Source organism: Hyperolius riggenbachi, chromosome 9 (assembly GCF_040937935.1).
Source record: "Hyperolius riggenbachi isolate aHypRig1 chromosome 9, aHypRig1.pri, whole genome shotgun sequence".
Lineage (NCBI taxonomy): Eukaryota > Metazoa > Chordata > Amphibia > Anura > Hyperoliidae > Hyperolius > Hyperolius riggenbachi.
In genome coordinates, this window is record NC_090654.1 from 294295571 (window position 1) to 294317428 (window position 21858).

Here is a 21858-nt window from a genome sequence, read left to right on the forward strand (position 1 = left end):
GTTCCGTAATCTTGTAATTATTGGAGCGCATTGTTCTTCCCACTTGCCCCGCCCACCGCATTATGTACCTAGCATGTCGCTCCATCACCTTCACCCCCCTCACCGCATAACAGAACATGTCCCTAGCCTATGGGCTAGCAATGCGTCTGTGCAGTCTCAGCCCTGCACTGCCACCCTCTCAGAAAAGTAATAGTGATTTTTAACTTTTGCATTGCCTGGTTAGCGTCCTTATTACTTGATTAAAATAAAGAATTGATTTTTGATTTTATGCCCGACAGTTACACTTGAATAAAAATACCAACATTTCCGTCTAAAATGAGCCATTTCCCTCTCACACTCTCCCACAGTACCCCCCAATTTTTTTTTTTTGTATAGAGAAAAAATGTTTTCACATAAATAATTAAAAAATACATAAATAGTCACATTAGGGACTGAATTTTTTAATACATGTCAAGAGGGTATAGTACTGTTACTTTTTTTTATTTACTGGCTTGTAATTAGGGATGGACGCAAAACTGAAAAAAATGCACCTTTATTTCCAACTAAAATATTGGCGCCAAACATTGTGATAGGGAAATATTTTAAACGTTGCAATAACCAGGACAAATGGGCAATTAAAGCGTGGGGGTTTTATCCACCGTATAACGCTTTATTTTAACATTATAATGGCTGAAAACTAAGAAATGATACATTTTGTCCATTTTTTTTTCTTATACCCCTTAAAATGCATTCAGAAAAAAATAATCCTTACCAAATACCACCCAAACAAAGTCTGTCGCCCAAAAAAAAAAAAAAAAAAAAAAAGTATATGTCTCTCTCTATCTATCTATCTATCTATCTATCTATCTATCTATCTATCTATCTCATTTTGTTGTGATTATATAATACATAATAATAGTATTGTAGGACATTAGACTAGGACTATGGTAGGATTAGAGTGTGAGCTCCTCTGAGGACAGTCAGTGGCATGACTATGTACTCTGTAATGTGCTGCAGAAGATGTCAGTGCTATATAAATGCATAATAATAATATGGTAGGACATTAGACTATGACTATGGTAGGATTAGAGTGTGAGCTCCTCTGAGGACAGTCAGTGACATGACTATGTACTCTGTAATGTGCTGCAGAAGATGTCAGTGCTATATAAATGCATAATAATAATATGGTAGGACATTAGACTATGACTATGGTAGGATTAGAGTGTGATCTCCTCTGAGGACAGTCAGTGACATGACTATGTACTCTGTAATGTGCTGCAGAAGATGTCAGTGCTATATAAATGCATAATAATAATATGGTAGGACATTAGACTATGACTATGGTAGGATTAGAGTGTGAGCTCCTCTGAGGACAGTCAGTGACATGACTATGTACTCTGTAATGTGCTGCAGAAGAGGTCACTGCTATATAAATACATAATAATAATATGGTAGGACATTAGACTATGACTATGGTAGGATTAGATTGTGAGCTCCTCTGAGGACAGTCAGTGACCTGACTATGTACTCTGTAATGTGCTGCAGGAGATGTCAGTGCTATATAAATACATAATAATAATATGGTAGGACATTAGACTATGACTATGGTAGGATTAGAGTGTGAGCTCCTCTGAGGATAGTCAGTGACATGACAATGTACTCTGTAAAGTGTTGCAGGAGATGTCAGTGCTATATAAATACATAATAATAATATGGTAGGACATTAGACTATGACTATGGTAGGATTAGAGTGTGAGCTCCTCTGAGGATAGTCAGTGACATGACAATGTACTCTGTAAAGTGTTGCAGGAGATGTCAGTGCTATATAAATACATAATAATAATATGGTAGGACATTAGACTATGACTATGGTAGGATTAGAGTGTGAGCTCCTCTGAGGACAGTCAGTGACATGACTATGTACTCTGTACAGTGCTGCAGGAGATGTCAGTGCTATATAAATACATAATAATAATATGGTAGGACATTACACTATGACTATGGTAGGATTAGAGTGTGAGCTCCTCCGAGGTCAGTCAGTGACATGGCTATGTACTGTGTAATGTGCTGCAGGAGATGTCAGTGCTATATAAATACATAATAATAATATGGTAGGACATTACACTATGACTATGGTAGGATTAGATTGTGAGCTCCTCTGAGGTCAGTCAGTGACATGGCTATGTACTGTGTAATGTGCTGCAGGAGATGTCAGTGCTATATAAATACATAATAATAATATGGTAGGACATTACACTATGACTATGGTAGGATTAGATTGTGAGCTCCTCTGAGGACAGCCAGTGACATGACTATGTACTCTGTAATGTGCTGCAGAAGATGTCAGTGCTATATAAATACATAATAATAATATGGTAGGGCATTACACTATGACTATGGTAGGATTGGAGTGTGAGCTCCTCTGAGGTCAGTCAGTGACATGACTATGTACTCTGTAATGTGCTGCAGAAGATGTCAGTGCTATATAAATACATAATAATAATATGGTAGGACATTAGACTAGGACTATGGTAGGATTAGAGTGTGAGCTCCTCTGAGGACAGTCACTAACATGACTATGTACTCTGTAATGTGCTGCAGAAGATGTCAGTGCTATATAAATACATAATAATAATATGGTAGGACATTAGACTATGACTATGGTAGGATTAGAGTGTGAGCTCCTCTGAGGATAGTCAGTGACATGACAATGTACTCTGTAAAGTGTTGCAGGAGATGTCAGTGCTATATAAATACATAATAATAATATGGTAGGACATTAGACTATGACTATGGTAGGATTAGAGTGTGAGCTCCTCTGAGGATAGTCAGTGACATGACAATGTACTCTGTAAAGTGTTGCAGGAGATGTCAGTGCTATATAAATACATAATAATAATATGGTAGGACATTAGACTATGACTATGGTAGGATTAGAGTGTGAGCTCCTCTGAGGACAGTCAGTGACATGACTATGTACTCTGTAATGTGCTGCAGAAGATGTCAGTGCTATATAAATACATAATAATAATATGGTAGGACATTAGGCTATGACTGTGGTAGGATTAGAGTGTGAGCTCCTCTGAGGACAGTCAGTGACATGACTATGTACTCTGTACAGTGCTGCAGGAGATGTCAGTGCTATATAAATACATAATAATAATATGGTAGGACATTACACTATGACTATGGTAGGATTAGAGTGTGAGCTCCTCCGAGGTCAGTCAGTGACATGGCTATGTACTGTGTAATGTGCTGCAGGAGATGTCAGTGCTATATAAATACATAATAATAATATGGTAGGACATTACACTATGACTATGGTAGGATTAGATTGTGAGCTCCTCTGAGGTCAGTCAGTGACATGGCTATGTACTGTGTAATGTGCTGCAGGAGATGTCAGTGCTATATAAATACATAATAATAATATGGTAGGACATTACACTATGACTATGGTAGGATTAGATTGTGAGCTCCTCTGAGGACAGCCAGTGACATGACTATGTACTCTGTAATGTGCTGCAGAAGATGTCAGTGCTATATAAATACATAATAATAATATGGTAGGGCATTACACTATGACTATGGTAGGATTGGAGTGTGAGCTCCTCTGAGGTCAGTCAGTGACATGACTATGTACTCTGTAATGTGCTGCAGAAGATGTCAGTGCTATATAAATACATAATAATAATATGGTAGGACATTAGACTAGGACTATGGTAGGATTAGAGTGTGAGCTCCTCTGAGGACAGTCACTAACATGACTATGTACTCTGTAATGTGCTGCAGAAGATGTCAGTGCTATATAAATACATAATAATAATATGGTAGGACATTAGACTATGACTATGGTAGGATTAGAGTGTGAGCTCCTCTGAGGATAGTCAGTGACATGACAATGTACTCTGTAAAGTGTTGCAGGAGATGTCAGTGCTATATAAATACATAATAATAATATGGTAGGACATTAGACTATGACTATGGTAGGATTAGAGTGTGAGCTCCTCTGAGGATAGTCAGTGACATGACAATGTACTCTGTAAAGTGTTGCAGGAGATGTCAGTGCTATATAAATACATAATAATAATATGGTAGGACATTAGACTATGACTATGGTAGGATTAGAGTGTGAGCTCCTCTGAGGACAGTCAGTGACATGACTATGTACTCTGTAATGTGCTGCAGAAGATGTCAGTGCTATATAAATACATAATAATAATATGGTAGGACATTAGGCTATGACTGTGGTAGGATTAGAGTGTGAGCTCCTCTGAGGACAGTCAGTGACATGACTATGTACTCTGTACAGTGCTGCAGGAGATGTCAGTGCTATATAAATACATAATAATAATATGGTAGGACATTACACTATGACTATGGTAGGATTAGAGTGTGAGCTCCTCCGAGGTCAGTCAGTGACATGGCTATGTACTGTGTAATGTGCTGCAGGAGATGTCAGTGCTATATAAATACATAATAATAATATGGTAGGACATTACACTATGACTATGGTAGGATTAGATTGTGAGCTCCTCTGAGGTCAGTCAGTGACATGGCTATGTACTGTGTAATGTGCTGCAGGAGATGTCAGTGCTATATAAATACATAATAATAATATGGTAGGACATTACACTATGACTATGGTAGGATTAGATTGTGAGCTCCTCTGAGGACAGCCAGTGACATGACTATGTACTCTGTAATGTGCTGCAGAAGATGTCAGTGCTATATAAATACATAATAATAATATGGTAGGGCATTACACTATGACTATGGTAGGATTGGAGTGTGAGCTCCTCTGAGGTCAGTCAGTGACATGACTATGTACTCTGTAATGTGCTGCAGAAGATGTCAGTGCTATATAAATACATAATAATAATATGGTAGGACATTAGACTAGGACTATGGTAGGATTAGAGTGTGAGCTCCTCTGAGGACAGTCACTGACATGACTATGTACTCTGTAATGTGCTGCAGAAGATGTCAGTGCTATATAAATACATAATAATAATATGGTAGGACATTAGACTAGGACTATGGTAGGATTAGATTGTGAGCTCCTCTGAGGAGAGTCAGTGACATGACCATGTACTCTGTAATGTGCTGCAGAAGATGTCAGTGCTATATAAATACATAATAATAATAATAATATGGTAGGACATTATACTATGACTATGGTAGGATTAGATTGTGAGCTCCTCTGAGGACAGTCAGTGACATGACTATGTACTCTGTAATGTGCTGCAGAAGATATCAGTGCTATATAAATACATAATAATAATATGGTAGGACATTAGACTAGGACTATGGTAGGATTAGATTGTGAGCTCCTCTGAGGAGAGTCAGTGACATGACCATGTACTCTGTAATGTGCTGCAGAAGATGTCAGTGCTATATAAATACATAATAATAATATGGTAGGACATTAGACTATGACTATGGTAGGATTAGATTGTGAGCTCCTCTGAGGACAGTCAGTGACATGACTATGTACTCTGTAATGTGCTGCAGAAGATATCAGTGCTATATAAATACATAATAATAATATGGTAGGACATTAGACTAGGACTATGGTAGGATTAGATTGTGAGCTCCTCTGAGGATAGTCAGTGACATGACTATGTACTCTGTAATGTGCTGCAGATGTCAGTGCTATATAAATACATAATAATAATATGGTAGGACATTAGACTATGACTATGGTAGGATTAGAGTGTGAGCTCCTCTGAGGACAGTCAGTGACATGACTATGTACTCTGTAAAGTGCTGCAGAAGATGTCAGTGCTATATAAATACATAATAATAATATGGTAGGACATTAGACTATGACTATGGTAGGATTAGAGTGTGAGCTCCTCTGAGGACAGCCAGTGACATGACTATGTACTCTGTAATGTGCTGCAGGAGATGTCAGTGCTATATAAATACATAATAATAATATGGTAGGACATTAGACTATGACTATGGTAGGATTAGAGTGTGAGCTCCTCTGAGGACAGTAAGTGACATGACTATGTACTCTGTAATGTGCTGCAGGAGATGTCAGTGCTATATAAATACATAATAATAATATGGTAGGACATTAGACTATGACTATGGTAGGATTAGAGTGTGAGCTCCTCTGAGGACAGCCAGTGACATGACTATGTACTCTGTAATGTGCTGCAGAAGATGTCAGTGCTATATAAATACATAATAATAATATGGTAGGACATTACACTAGGACTATGGTAGGATTAGATTGTGAGCTCCTCTGAGGACAGTCAGTGACATGACTATGTACTCTGTGATGTGCTGCAGAAGATGTCAGTGCTATATAAATACATAATAATAATAATGGTAGGACATTAGACTATGACTATGGTAGGATTAGAGTGTGAGCCTCTGAGGACAGTCAGTGACATGACTATGTACTCTGTGATGTGCTGCAGAAGATGTCAGTGCTATATAAATACATAATAATAATATGGTAGGACATTAGACTATGACTATGGTAGGATTAGAGTGTGAGCTCCTCTGAGGACAGCCAGTGACATGACTATGTACTCTGTAATGTGCTGCAGAAGATGTCAGTGCTATATAAATACATAATAATAATATGGTAGGACATTACACTATGACTATGGTAGGATTAGAGTGTGAGCTCCTCTGAGGACAGTCATGACTATGTACTCTGTAAAGTGCTGCAGAAGATGTCAGTGCTATATAAATACATAATAATAATATGGTAGGACATTAGACTATGACTATGGTAGGATTAGAGTGTGAGCCTCTGAGGACAGTCACTGACATGACTATGTACTCTGTAATGTGCTGCAGAAGATGTCAGTGCTGTATAAATACATAATAATAATATGATAGGACATTAGACTATGACTATGGTAGGATTAGAGTGTGAGCCTCTGAGGACAGTCAGTGACATGACTATGTACTCTGTAATGTGCTGCAGAAGATGTCAGTGCTATATAAATACATAATAACAACGTGTGCTCTAGAACGGTTTCAGTCCTCATTTATACGGCTTTCAGCTAACATGGAATTTAGCATGACATTTTATAGCCATTTAGTAGTTGTTGTTCCCCGGGGACAGGGAGCCGGGTTTATATACTCTGAACAGAGCTGTAACAAGCTTTTACATAGTTTAAATCTGGTGACGTTGTCCTTGTCTTTACTGCCCTCTAGAGGAAGGTTATTACAATGACAAGAAAAAGATAGCCTTGTCTTTGCTGCCCTCTAGAGGAAAGTTATAAGAATTACTGGAAGCAAACCGTTATAATGTATCATGCCTGATTGATCTGTGTATTGTAGGCCCTGGAATTACAACAGGGTGCGTAACGTTATAATGTAACGTGCCTGGATGATCTGTGTATTGTAGGCCCTGGAATTATAATAACAGGAAGCATATAGCCTTGTCTTTGCTGCCCTCTAGAGGAAAGTTATTACTATTACAAGCATACCGTTATAATGTAACATGCCTGATTGATCTGTGTATTGTAGGCCTTGGAAGACGTGCTGCAGAATCTTGACCATGATGACACCGTGAGCCTGCAGGACTTCTTCTATGAAGTGTGTAAGAATACCAAGCCGCCCACCCCGTCTTCCTCCACCCCTTACCGCCAGCTGAAGAGGCACCTGTCCCTGCAGGTAATGGGGGGCTTCAGATGTTCATGTCGCCTGTTTCTGCTGCATGCCGATAATGACAGGGCCACGCTTCCATAGGGCACACCGGGCAATTGCCCAGGGCCCCTGAGCTGTCTTCCAGCACCATAACCCCCCCCCCCCCCCTCCCCCACCAAGGTGTAAAATGGTGCCCAGGGCCCCTGCAGAGAGTTCAGCCGCTGAGAAGCGGCGTCAGCAGTGATGACGACAGAGGGCATGCAGACTGATAGAGGAGCGCCCCTAGTGGACAGGCGAGTTACTCTGCTGCCATATTCTCTGCAGCTGCTCTGGAGACCACTATTCTCCTGGAGGGAGGGGGGGGGGGGGTGTCTGCTAACAGACTCAAAGCGGATCCAAGATGAAAAACTAAATTAACAAGTAACTTGTCTATATATCTTATCTAAAGTTTAGATAGTTTACACAGCAAATCTAGCTGCAAACCGCTTCAAAGGTTGATTTATTCCTGTGATACAATGAGGGCAGCCATGTTCTGTTTGTCATATTGTCACAGGGTGAGGGCTGGAGATGCTATCAGCTTGCCTGTGTGTAAATTCAGTCCCCTCTCCTCCTCCCCTCTGCCTCTGAAATCTCTGGCTAGTAACCTCCTCCTCCTCCTGCCCAGACTGAGCTCCCATAAGCCCTTGCTACAGTGCCAAGGCACAAAAGGAGCTGTGGGAGAGGCTTGTTTAGTTTATAGGGAATTACAGTATTAAAACAAAACAAAAAATAATTTTGGCTTGAGGAATGCTCTATAAACTATATGAAAGGAACACAATTATGCAATGAGTAAATGTTTATCTCAGATCCACTTTAAGGGCCCTGGGGGTGGAGACAAAGGGGCTTAATGTTGCTAACACCCCAGTAACCCCAGCAGTACACGCCCCATGTACTAAGGCAGCTGCTCCAGTCTTACTTGCACTGGTTAGGGCACCTCTACCCCAATGCACAGCATGTTTCCCATGTAGTAGTCATGTGTTGCTTTTCCTTCCTCCCAGCTGTACGATGAGAGTGGGAGGAGGACTCTGACCCCATCAGCCATGTCCCATAATGCACTGCTCCCAAGTGGGTACCCCAGCAGTACGCGCCCCGTGTACTGACGCTCTTAGCAGCTGCTCCAGTCTTCCTTGCACTGGTTATGGCACCTCTTTCCCGATGCACAGTATGTTTCCCATGTAGTAGTAGTTATATATTTCTTTCCCTTTCTCCCAGCCGTACGATGAGAGTGGGAGGAGGACTCTGACCCCGTCCGCCATGTCCGGGACCATCGGGCTGCGGCTCTTCTCCAAGTTTGATGACGGCACCGGCTACGGCTCAGTGGAGGACATCATAGACCTGTGGCACGAGGAAGGCATTGTCAACGGCCAGGCCATTCTCAAGGTTGGCAGATCACAGAGGGGAGAAAGCTTTGTGCGGAACTTCATGGGTGGGGGCGTGGCTAGCACCTTTTTTTTTTGGGGGGGGGAGGTTAGGGGGGGCCTGGAATGTGCAGAGTATCGATGTCCTGGCTTTGGGGGCCGAGCCAAATGCAAGCAAGAGGTGGGCCTGCCAGAGGAAGGGGGATCGACACAAAAAAAAATTGTTGCAAGCGATTGTGGCCAGCGGGCCATATTCAGCCCATGGGCCACTAGTTGGACAGCACTGCGTATGGGGGAGAGCTGCGTTTGTTTGGAAAAAAAAAAGACATCCGTCCTTTAAATCATATGAGACCACCTGTAGTAAAACCTACGCCGCACTTGTGGCTGCTTAAATTGTACCTGAGACGAGAGGGGTGAAAAGTTTTTATACATCCCTGGGGCTTCCTCCAGTCGCCTCCTAGCAGATCGCTCCCTCGCCGCCGTCTTCTGTCTCCTGGATAGTCCAGTAGATGCCCTGCTATCTTGGGCGAGTCAGCGTAGGCGCAGTCTGCCCATGCGCACTCCCCGCCGCTCTCGTTCTGGGTCTGTGCAGTAGCAGTGCGCAGGAGCGGGGAGCGCAGTCAGGTCACGCATGTGCAGTACGCCCAATTGGCCGAAGATAATAGGGCATCTACCGGACCATCCAGGACCATCCAGACTTGTAACTGCGCATGCGCAGAACGCTCCTGGCCACGGGAGCAGAATCCTGAAGGTGCTACAGCCCGCTACATCCCATGTGCAATAGCCCGCGTGCCGGACTTCAACCCTAACCCTTTACAGGTTATGTCTTGTGACAGTATCACTCCATTTATTCTGATGATTTATCTTCTCAAATTTCAGGCTCTGGATTTCAGTTTAGAAGGGAAGATCAGTCTTACGGAGTTGGCCATGACGCTGGAGAATGAGCTTCTGATCACCAAAAATGAGATCTACCAGGCGGCCCTCATCAGCTTTCGCTCAGAGATCCGGCACTTGCTGTACGTGCGTCTCCTTCTGGCTCTGCCGCTTTCTGTCATTTCCGGGCTCACTGCTTGTCTGCTTGTGTCATTTCCGGGCTCACTGCTTGTCTGCTTGTGTCATTTCCGGGCTCACTGCTTGTCTGCTTGTGTCATTTCCGGGCTCACTGCTTGTCTGCTTGTGTCATTTCCGGGCTCACTGCTTGTCTGCTTGTGTCATTTCCGGGCTCACTGCTTGTCTGCTTGTGTCATTTCCTGGCTCACTGCTTGTCTGCTTGTGTCATTTCCGGGCTCACTGCTTGTCTGCTTGTGTCTTTTCCGGGCTCACTGCTTGTCTGCTTGTGTCATTTCCGGGCTCACTGCTTGTCTGCTTGTGTCATTTCCTGGCTCACTGCTTGTCTGCTTGTGTCATTTCCGGGCTCACTGCTTGTCTGCTTGTGTCTTTTCCGGGCTCACTGCTTGGGCTCACTGCTTGTCTGCTTGTGTCATTTCCGGGCTCACTGCTTGTCTGCTTGTGTCATTTCCGGGCCCACTGCTTGTCTGCTTGTGTCATTTCCGGGCCCACTGCTGGTCTGCTTGTGTCATTTCCGGGCTCACTGCTTGGGCTCACTGCTTGTCTGCTTGTGTCATTTCCGGGCTCACTGCTTGTCTGCTTGTGTCATTTCGGGGCCCACTGCTTGTCTGCTTGTGTCATTTCCGGGCTCACTGCTTGTCTGCTTGCGTCATTTCCGGGCTCACTGCTTGTCTGCTTGTGTCATTTCCGGGCTCACTGCTTGTCTGCTTGTGTCATTTCCGGGCTCACTGCTTGTCTGCTTGTGTCATTTCCGGGCTCACTTCTTGTGGGGTTTTGGTTTTGTCATGTCCAAATCTTCCAGATGAGTCTGTTGGCCAATTCGAACCCTCCTGAATTGGTTTGGTCTATTGCTGGGTAAAGTGATAAAACCTGCTGGCACTGTAAGGATCTATATTTGAAACCACACAGGCTTGATAGAACTCTGACTAATATTTTAGCTATGGATAGAGAGGAGCTGAGGGTAGTAAATTCACCGCTGATGCTAGCGCTTGGCACGGGAGGTGGCTCTATTTGTGCATCTATGCTATCCAGGGGATCATCCACTACCCTAATACTGGGAATACTCAATTATATTTTTTCTGCAGATTTACTGTCTGTTCGATCTGCAAATAGGTTTTCTGATTGATTTTCATTCACTTCTTGGAGAAAATCAATCAGAAAAACGATCAGATCAGACCTGTTGGAAATAATCTATCGAGCCATCTATCTGCTGAAAAAGCTCATGGTGTATTCCCAGCATTACAATGATCAGATAATGACAGTGATTGTACAGTCAGTGCTCTACACAGGACTGCGGGTAGATTATATATGTCCTTGTAACTACAGGGTTTCTTTAAGTAGTTATGGGACCCTTCTTAGAACAAATTAACTTTTGTACTTTGAATAAAACAAAGGCAAAGTTTCCCCCCCCCCCCCCCCCCCCTCCACATGAAAGTGATCCTACTAAATAGTACTTATACAGTAAACTAGTACAAAAAAATCTACCGTAATTTCTTGGAACACGAGACAATCCTTTTTTTGCCCAGTGTATCCCACCACAACTTGTTAGATAATTACTAATTATTTCAGGGAAGTAGAGCTAGCTCTGTCTCATGGGTTCTTTGGGGAGGTCCTCTTCATCTGGAAGCGTCTCGGATCTAGTGTTGACTTTCCAGTAACCACGGGTGATTATTCATACTCTGATCTCTGTTGCTGTGATCTTGCAGAGAACGAGCTGATCAGGCGGCCAGAGAGAAGGACAAGCTGCGCTCAGATTTGGATAAGAACGAGAAGCTGAAAAGTCTGATGGCCTCAGAGGTGGACGACCATCATGCCGACATTGAGCGAAGGAACGAGTACAACCTGCGGTGAGTGTTTCTTGTTGCCTTACCGCCGGAACATTTCTACTCTACTAGAGCTGAGCCGATGGAGCTCGAGAGTCTTTATCTCAAGACTTTACTGAAGGCCACTCCGAGGCTGGAGATGGCTGAGTCATTCTGGCTTTAAGGTAGAAGAATTGCTGCGCTACTTTCTATTTGGTGTTGGTCCTTTTTTAAAGTTCAGCTGTACATTCATGGTTTGAAGTCTCATGTTTTCCTCTACTTGCCCATGTCGGTGCATGGAACTACAGATTGCATGTCTGTTCAGGTGGGCTGAATAATTCATATGGAGGAAGTTTAAGGGACATTTAAAGTGAGCGGGATATGGAGACTGACATACTTATTTCCTTATAGAATGCAATCTGCCTGGCTGTCCTGTCGATCCTCTATCTCAGTGATGGCTAACCTTGGCACTCCAGCTGTGACAAAACTACAAATCCCATCATGCCTCCCCGAGTTATGCTTAGAGCTGTCAGAATGTTGCAATACCTCATGGGACTTGTAGTTTCACCACAGCTGGAGTGCCAAGGTTAGCCATCACTGCTCTATCTAGAATACTCTTTGCCATACACCCTGAACAAGCATGCAGAGCAGATTTGTAACTGAATTGTGACTTGGTTAGCCACATGCTTGTTTCAGGTGTGTGAATTAAACACTACTGATACCAGAAAGATCAGCAGGACAGCCAGGCAACTGGTATTGTTTAAAAGGAAATAAATAGGGCAGCTTCCACATTCCTCTCACTAGTCTTTTAAAGAGGGTAAGACCAGCATTTAAGGCAAACCATGCAGAAATGGATCATTAAGTCACCGGCTCTCCATCACGAACTTGCATGCTGATTCTACTGGACACCAATTATCTGCAGTAAGGAAAGATTCTGAGACGCCCGTATAGAGAAGTTATATTACCAACATGTGCCACGGGATGGAAAAAATACGTTCTGTCCCCTTCTCCATTAGGCCTGGTTCACTTCTGCGTTTGTTTCCAGAGCCGGCCGTACGGATCTGGCCATCTGGATCTGGGAAAATAGTCCGTTTTTTTTACAGCCAGTGTGCTGTAAAACATCCATTTTCCATAGGATCCTATTGTGCTACAAAACCTTCCGTTTACGTTCCGCTGAGCGAAACGTTCCAGAAAATTGGGTCCTGCTGCATTTTTTTTTGTCCATTCAGCGGAACGGACCACGGAACCGCGCCCGGTTCCGTTGTCAAATGCTAATGTGAACGGAGCCTTAGTTTTAGCTCAGCCTTTGTAGACGCACAGCCCAGTATATATTGCCATTAATCTACAGACTATTGTGTCCCATGCTGGTGTCTGCAGGAAGCTGGACGAGGAGTACAAGGAGCGGACGGCAGCTCTGAGGAGTGAACTTAGGAAGGAGCGGGAGCAGCTGCTGCAGCAGGCCGGGCGGCACAGGCTGGAGCTGGAGCAGGAGCTGGATAAAGTTAGGATGGAAGAGAACTACCTGCGGGATCGGCTGACTCTCTGTATAAAGGTGGGTGTGTCTGTGCTGGATCAGCTGACTCTCTGTATAAAGGTGGGTGTGTCTGTGTGGGATCTGCTGACTCTCTGTATAAAGGTGGGTGTGTCTGTGTGGGATCGGCTGACTCTCTGTATAAAGGTGGATGTGTCTGTGTGGGATCTGCTGACTCTCTGTATAAAGGTGGATGTGTCTGTGCGGGATCGGCTGACTCTCTGTATAAAGGTGGGTGTGTCTGTGCGGGATCGGCTGACTCTCTGTATAAAGGTGGGTGTGTCTGTGCGGGATCAGCTGACTCTCTGTATAAAGGTGGGTGTGTCTGTGCGGCATCAGCTGACTCTCTGTATAAAGGTGGGTGTGTCTGTGCGGGATCGGCTGACTCTCTGTATAAAGGTGGGTGTGTCAGTGCAGGATCAGCTGACTCTCTGTATAAAGGTGGGTGTGTCTGTGCGGCATCAGCTGACTCTCTGTATAAAGGTGGGTGTGTCTGTGCGGCATCAGCTGACTCTCTGTATAAAGGTGGGTGTGTCTGTGTGGGATCGGCTGACTCTCTGTATAAAGGTGGATGTGTCTGTGTGGGATCAGCTGACTCTCTGTATAAAGGTGGGTGTGTCTGTGTGGGATCGGCTGACTCTCTGTATAAAGGTGGGTGTGTCTGTGTGGGATCTGCTGACTCTCTGTATAAAGGTGGGTGTGTCTGTGTGGGATCGGCTGACTCTCTGTATAAAGGTGGATGTGTCTGTGTGGGATCTGCTGACTCTCTGTATAAAGGTGGATGTGTCTGTGCGGGATGGGCTGACTCTCTGCATAAAGGTGGGTGTGTCTGTGTGGGATCAGCTGACTCTCTGTATAAAGGTGGGTGTGTCTGTGTGGGATCGGCTGACTCTCTGTATAAAGGTGGGTGTGTCTGTGTGGGATGGGCTGACTCTCTGTATAAAGGTGGGTGTGTCTGTGTGGGATCAGCTGACTCTCTGTATAAAGGTGGGTGTGTCTGTGTGGGATCGGCTGACTCTCTGTATAAAGGTGGGTGTGTCTGTGTGGGATGGGCTGACTCTGTATAAAGATGGATGTGTCTGTGTGGGATGGGCTGACTCTCTGTATAAAGGTGGGTGTGTCTGTGTGGGATCAGCTGACTCTCTGTATAAAGGTGGGTGTGTCTGTGTGGGATCGGCTGACTCTCTGTATAAAGGTGGGTGTGTCTGTGTGGGATCAGCTGACTCTCTGTATAAAGGTGGGTGTGTCTGTGTGGGATCGGCTGACTCTCTGTATAAAGGTGGGTGTGTCTGTGTGGGATGGGCTGACTCTCTGTATAAAGGTGGGTGTGTCTGTGTGGGATCAGCTGACTCTCTGTATAAAGGTGGGTGTGTCTGTGTGGGATCGGCTGACTCTCTGTATAAAGGTGGGTGTGTCTGTGTGGGATGGGCTGACTCTCTGTATAAAGGTGGGTGTGTCTGTGTGGGATCAGCTGACTCTCTGTATAAAGGTGGGTGTGTCTGTGTGGGATCGGCTGACTCTCTGTATAAAGGTGGGTGTGTCTGTGTGGGATGGGCTGACTCTGTATAAAGATGGATGTGTCTGTGTCTGAGGCCAACAAGATTATTCATTTGTTACTAGTAAAAAAAAAAAAAAAGCCAGGCTGTTAAGTAATGGGCTCTAGGCCACAGGTGCACGCGCCAGTCCTCCACTGCTGCCCGAAGTCCATCCGCGTGCCACGCATGCTCGGCAGGCACAAGGGACACAGGAGGACGCAGGGGCAGGAGAATTATTATATAGGGTGACCATACAGGTCAAATAATAGGAATCGTGTAGCTGAAAATTCATAAATGTATTGAGGTGGTCAGAGTCAGCTGATGACTTTCTGCTGTAGTTTATACATTGGTGCAAATCTCTATTGCTGAATTGCTGAATGGGATTTTGGCCATCACGTTGTCCCCATCGCAGCTCCCCTTGTCTGGAGGAAGAGGAGGCTCTGCAGTGATGGCGATATTTACTTTTATGTAGATGTGACGATCTGGGCAAACGCTGTTGACTCTGTCACTAGTGGTTAGCGTGGGCTCTGCCAAGGGGTGGAGTCTAAGTGGCTACGGGTCTTCACTAGAGCACCCCATAAGGGATGATGGGCCGCTACCCCTAGTGGGCAACGAACAGCTTTGCTGCCTGGTAGTCCAGGATCAGGGCCGGCAGAGTTCAGTCGTAATCAGGCCAAAGGTCAGGACAGGCAGAGTTCAGCCAGGAGCGAGTAGACAGGCAACGGGTCAAGGCAGGCGGATAACAATAGAAAACAGGAACAAGCAGAGGTCAGTATCAGGAGATCAATCAGGAAGTAAGGCTGGCAGAACAATGGGTACACCTGCTGGCAAGCTGCTTGGACAGACAGCACTGGCCGTTTGGTGCCACCTAGGAATGCCACGCATGCGTACGTGGGTCCGCTCTAACACACTGTGCACGCATGCCTACTATTGACTGCATGGTAATGCCACGCATACGTACAAGCGGCCGCGTAAGCCCGCACATGTGCGAACCCTCACTGGAAATTAACAGGAAGTAGGTGTCATGCCTCCTGCGAGATACAAACAAAATGCCCACCAGTCACGCGTGCAAGGAGACCGCCGGACCAGATAACCACGGATTACAGACCTGTGACTATGACAGTAGAGAGATTTTCTTCAAGACGGCCCATGGAAATCTCTCAGTAGATTTTCCATTTGCAATGTAATAATTCTGTAGAACCCCTGAAAATTGAAAGGTAAAGAGTTGGTTGTAGAAGGAAGTTGAAGAATTCCGACACATTAGAAGTGCAGCCGTGTATTCCGGCCATAATGGATGTACTTGACGAGTTGCTACGATTGTGCAGGAAGAGGTTTGTTACCCTTGATGAAATCACCCTCGGCCTTGGTTAGGGATCAGTGTTTGAATGCATTCTTGATTAATCCAGGAACCTAGAGGGCTTTATATAGTATTTGGGGGAGGGGGGTTGTTTGGAAAAGATAGTTGACAGTGGATTCTGGAATCACATCAGGGCTGTGGAGAGGGTATAAAAATCCGACTCCTCAGTTTATGAAACCACCGACTCCAACTCCAGGTACCCAAAATTGCTCCGACTCCTCAACTCTGACTTCACGGCCCTGATTCACAGTGGTCAGTTGCATAGCATAGCGCATGTGTTGAGCATGAACTGCAATGGAGGCTGGACATAGACTTTTGATACAAAGCCTGCATGCAGCCAGTTAGAATAACGCAATCAGTTACAACGCAGTATTGTGACCAGGCCCATAGCATTGTATGGGCAGTGACCAGTTACAGCGCAGTATGGTGACCAGGCCCATAGGATTGTATGGGCAGTGATCAGTTACAGCGCAGTACGGTGACCAGGCCCATAGCATTGTATGGGTAGTGATCAGTTACAGCGCAGTACGGTGACCAGGCCCATAGGATTGTATGGGTAGTGATCAGTTACAGCGCAGTACGGTGACCAGGCCCATAGGATTGTATGGGTAGTGATCAGTTAAAGCGCAGTACTGTGACCAGGCCCATAGCATTGTATGGGCAGTGATCAGTTACATAGCAGTACTGTGAACAGGCCCAAAGAATTGTATGGGCAGTGACCAGTTACAGCGCAGTATGGTGACCAGGCCCATAGGATTGTATGGGTAGTGACCAGTTACAGAGCAGTACTGTGAACAGGCCCATAGAATTGTATGGGCAGTGACCAATTATAGCGCAGTATGGTGACCAGGCCCATAGGATTGTATGGGTAGTGAGCTGACATGCAGAATTACTCTGCAGCACAACTGAGCACTGTAGTGATGACCTCAGTGAAGGATCTTAGTCTAACCTCTTCTCATTATTGCAGGAAAACACCCGTATGGAGAACGAGCTGCTGGAGACCACGGAGAAGCTGGTGGACTGTGAAACACTGACCAGCAAGCTGCAGCGGAGCCTGGACAACATACTGAGGGAGAAGGTGAGTATAGCGTCCTGAAAGACGTGATGCCGAAATGCCAACCATGCACTAATAAATGACCGTTCAATATCAATCATGAGTGAGAATAACAGCAGAAGGGGAAGGGGGTGGGGGGGGGGGGAGAAAGGCCAGATCCGCCACGGCCCATCAGAAAACTGCCCACGGACCACCAGCGGGAGGGTCTGACGGACCTGTCATTCCAGACTATCAAGCGTGTGTACGAGCCTGAAAGCTTGCATCATTTAACTTTATCAGTTGGCCATTAAAAGGTATTAGTTTTACAAGACTTTGTTTTTTTTTCTACCTACATAATTTGTTTGGCTAACACGGTACTGAAACATTTTTACTACTATCACAGTAGGTACTAGAAATCTGACAGAACTGACTGGCTTTGGACTAGTCCATCTCTTCATGGGGAATTCTCAGCATGGCCTTTATTCTTTATAAAGACATTCCCTGAAAAAGATTTGCATAAAGATGCTGGCCAGCCTCCCTGCTTGCAACACACTTTGTAGCATTTGGATGGAGCAACTGCCATTCACTAAGTGCTTTTGAAAATAAAAAAAACCCTGCTACCCCCCCCCCCCCCCCCCCCATGAGGAGATGGGCTAGTTTTAAATCTGTTGGTTCTGTCAGATTTGTACTACCTACTGTAAGGGAGAGCAACCTAGGAGTAAAGTAATTTATGAATCATTTTACTCTGGAAGAGAGGGAGAGGAGAGAGAGAGTAAGCAGAGTAAGCAGCACTGAAGATGAGCTCCTGATTCTATACAACTTATACCTTGTAATGAGCAAATTGAAGGACATCACAAAAGCAAGGAACAGACATACAGACAGAATGGAAAACTAAAGACATGGACTAAACAATTTTAAACAAGGACATCCAGACAAAATAAAAGAAACAAGCTTATGGAGTAACAACAAGCAGACTGCTGAAGAGACCCCTGCCCTGCCCTCAGAGAGATAACAGAGATCCAGAGGAACAGAACACAAGCCCTCTCCAAGGTAAGGGCTTTCTGCCATACAGCTGCATAAACTGCATAAACTTGTCAATACATTATAATAGAAAGACAAAGATATAAAATAAGAAAAGTACTGTGATAATGCAAAGGCAAAGCAGCATAGACAAGACTGAAGCCTCAGAGACAGAAGGCAGAGCCAGCAGGAGGTCAGGAATCCTAAGGATAACATATCCACAAGGAACAAACAAAGATCAAAGGAAGGCAATTAAGAAGGCAATACTGAAAGCCAATACAGAAACTCTATGTGCAGATTATAACAAACTAGGGAGCATAACTAATGTAATATTATATACAGAACATATCCTCGCATGGCACAAGGCAATATGTGAACACTACAAAGATATTACAATTGTGGACATCAACCAGGATGGGGACACAGGCAGGCAAATAAGAACTCAGGATGATGACTCCCCCCAGCAGACAGCATTAACCATCAGTGTTTATAACAGTGGAACCATCTTGATCCAAGGTGCTAAATGCAGACTGGAGGGATTTGAGAAGCTATTTCCCCATATCAGAGAGAAAGCAGAAAACTATAAAACCATAAATAACCCTGCTACACAAAAATGTGAGGCTCAAACTACAAAACAGGGAGAAAAACTGCCCCCCAGAGACTCTCAATCACACCCCTCCCTGGAGACCCTCAGAGATTGTTTGTCTAATCTAGAGATGGACTTCACCCTCTTCAGAGAACAATATCAAAGAAGCCAAGGTGTGAAAAATGCAAATGACCAAGTGAGAGAAGAACTAGCCAGGCTGAAATCTGAGCACACTGAAGCTCTGTGTGAAATCAAAGCATCTCTTCAACAACTGCAGGAGGAGAATTCACAGCTTAAGGAGGAGATCCGGAAAATACAGATATTAAATCAGCCAAAAGAAGAGGTGACAACAAAATGTACAAAGGTTCCCACAAGTCGTGCGCTGATTGAGGACTGCACTGTACACCACACACAAGATACAGCAAACACCAAAGACCACCACAGCCAGCTGGACCCCTCCCCAAATGCTACCAACACATGCCCACCCAACACCTCAGAGCCCAGCCACTGCCAGCAAGACCCCTCCCCAAATGCTGCCAAGACTGCCCCACCCAACACTCCAGAGCTTAAGCCTAAACACCAAGCAAATGGCTCCTATAGACCTCGCAGTCCTGACATTGTGCTGATTATAGACTCTAATGGGACATACCTGGACATAAAGAGACTCTTTCCAGGGAAGAATGTCATTAAAATCACCTGCTCAACTATTGAACAAGTAGCAGGGGTCATTAATGAGCCTCATTTCACTGACCCAAAACATCTCATCCTGCACACCGGGACCAATGACATTAAACAAAACACCATAGACCAAGAAACCATCACAGACAAACTGTCACAAATTGCAAAAAGGGCACAGCTGAAATTCCCCAATACAAAGATTATCCTCTCTTCCCTGCTCCCAAGAAAAGATATCTCTCACCAGACAATCCAACAAATCAATGCAAAGCTGACCTCCAGTCTCAGATCCTCACCAGGCATACAACTGGCACAGCACCCTACAATCTCAGCTCACCACCTGTACAACAACAAGCACCTTAGCAAACAAGGAGTCAGCCTCCTTGCAAAGGAGTTTAAGGACATGGTACTTGATAGACCTCAGAGACCCCAAGATAGACCTAATCCAACACACAGATGGCAAACTCCAATAAAGCGTTACCAAAGAGAGCCGCCACAAACACAACAAATGCGGAGGAAACCGCCTGACCCACAATGGCAACACGGAACAAGGGAGGACAGAAACACGGCGGAAATCAGGACTTTGTGTAGCACTTTATATAGTATACTGATGCGACACCCCGAAAATATTGAGTCCTATGACAATCCCTGCTCATTACAAGGTATACAGACCCAAAATGACATCACTCATTATCAGTAGCTGGAACATTCAAGGGCTGAATGCCTCAGCTTTTGGATGCAAAACAAATGATCCAGACTTTAAAAAGAGACTTGAAAACATTGATATTCAAATCCTCCTGGAGACATGGACCCGGGCAGAGGATGAATCTCTTGCACCCATGGGATACAGGGAATTCTCTGTATCTTCACAGAAAAACAAGAACGTTAAACAGGGTCGTCGTTCAGGAGGCATACTAATCTGGTACAAGGAGGAGCTTACAGAGCATATTAAAGCTATCAAACGAGGAGACAGCCACATCTGGATCAAAATAAACAGCTCCATCCTCACCTCTCAGTCTGACATGTACCTCTGTGCAGCATACATCCCCCTACTACAAACCTGATATTTATGAGGTCCTACAAAGAGAAGCCAGCCACTTCCAGTCTCAGGGCAGAGTACTCATCTATGGAGACCTCAACGCTAGAACAGGCACAGAGAAGGACTATCTGACCTCTGAGGGAAACACATACATACTTGGAGGAGAGAGCTACTACCAGGAACCAATGCAGACAGTAAGAAACAGCTATGACAAGACAGTAAACAAAAGCGGGAAAGCCCTGTTGAACCTGTGTCGGAGCCTCGGCCTATACATAATGAATGGGCGAACCAGGGGTGACTCTCTTGGGAGATTCACTATGAACTCACACGTAGGCAGCAGTGTGGTAGATTATGCTGTCACAGACACAGATCCCATAAACATCAATGCCCTCATAGTCACCCCTGAAACACACCTGTCAGACCACAGCCAAATCTTGCTGTACCTGAAATCCACCGATAAACCAACCACACAGCAGCCTCACCAGACCGGTCTCTACAAGCTGACACCGCCCTTCAAATGGCCCAAACAGTCTGCCACCGAATACACCAACATGACCAAAACTGCCAAAATCCAAGAACTGCTGACAAACTTTTATAACAACCCATATGAACCAAACCAACAAGGTGTCAGCCATGCAGTGAAGGACTTCAGTAACATCCTACATACCATGGCAGTACAAGCAGGCCTCAAGCAGACCAACTTCAAGAGATCCACAAATAAACAGTCCCAAAAATGGTTTGACAGTGAGTGCAAGGCTCTACAGAATTCGCTAAGGGCAGCCTCTAACCAAAAACACAGAGACCCCAACAACCGAGACCTAAGGGAAACCCATGACCACCTACAGAGACAATACAAAGACACCCTCAGGCAGAAAAAACAGAGCCACATCTCCCACAAACTCCAACAGCTGGAGGACTCCCTCCAAGACAACTCATTCTGGGAGACCTGGAACCATATCGGTGCAAAGCCTAAAAAAAGCCCTCTTCATATCCAAAATGGCCACATCTGGCTCCACTACTTCAGGAACCTCTACAAAGACATCCCAGAAAATGCCCAAACCCTGGAGCAGAAACAAATAGCCGCAAAACTGAAGGACATGGAGGAGACAATCAAGGACTTTCAAAACCCTCTGGATACACCAATCACGGTGCTGGAAATAAGAGAAAGAACAAAGTTGATAAAATGTAAGAAGGCTAGCGGTACCGATGGCATCCTGCC

The 21858-nt window shown here is 44.8% G+C and overlaps 1 protein-coding gene across 4 annotated transcripts in view; it reads left to right on the plus strand.

The window, feature by feature from the left end:
• Positions 1-21858, plus strand: part of NIN (ninein) — a 201479-nt gene that overhangs the window by 97448 nt on the left and 82173 nt on the right. For all 4 annotated transcript variants that reach the window (XM_068254777.1, XM_068254778.1, XM_068254779.1 and 1 more), the window contains exons 7-12: positions 7477-7623; positions 8848-9015; positions 9873-10009; positions 11768-11908; positions 13241-13415; positions 17254-17364. In XM_068254777.1, the coding sequence (XP_068110878.1) occupies positions 7477-7623; positions 8848-9015; positions 9873-10009; positions 11768-11908; positions 13241-13415; positions 17254-17364 (879 nt within the window). The remainder of the gene's footprint in view (positions 1-7476; positions 7624-8847; positions 9016-9872; positions 10010-11767; positions 11909-13240; positions 13416-17253; positions 17365-21858) is intronic.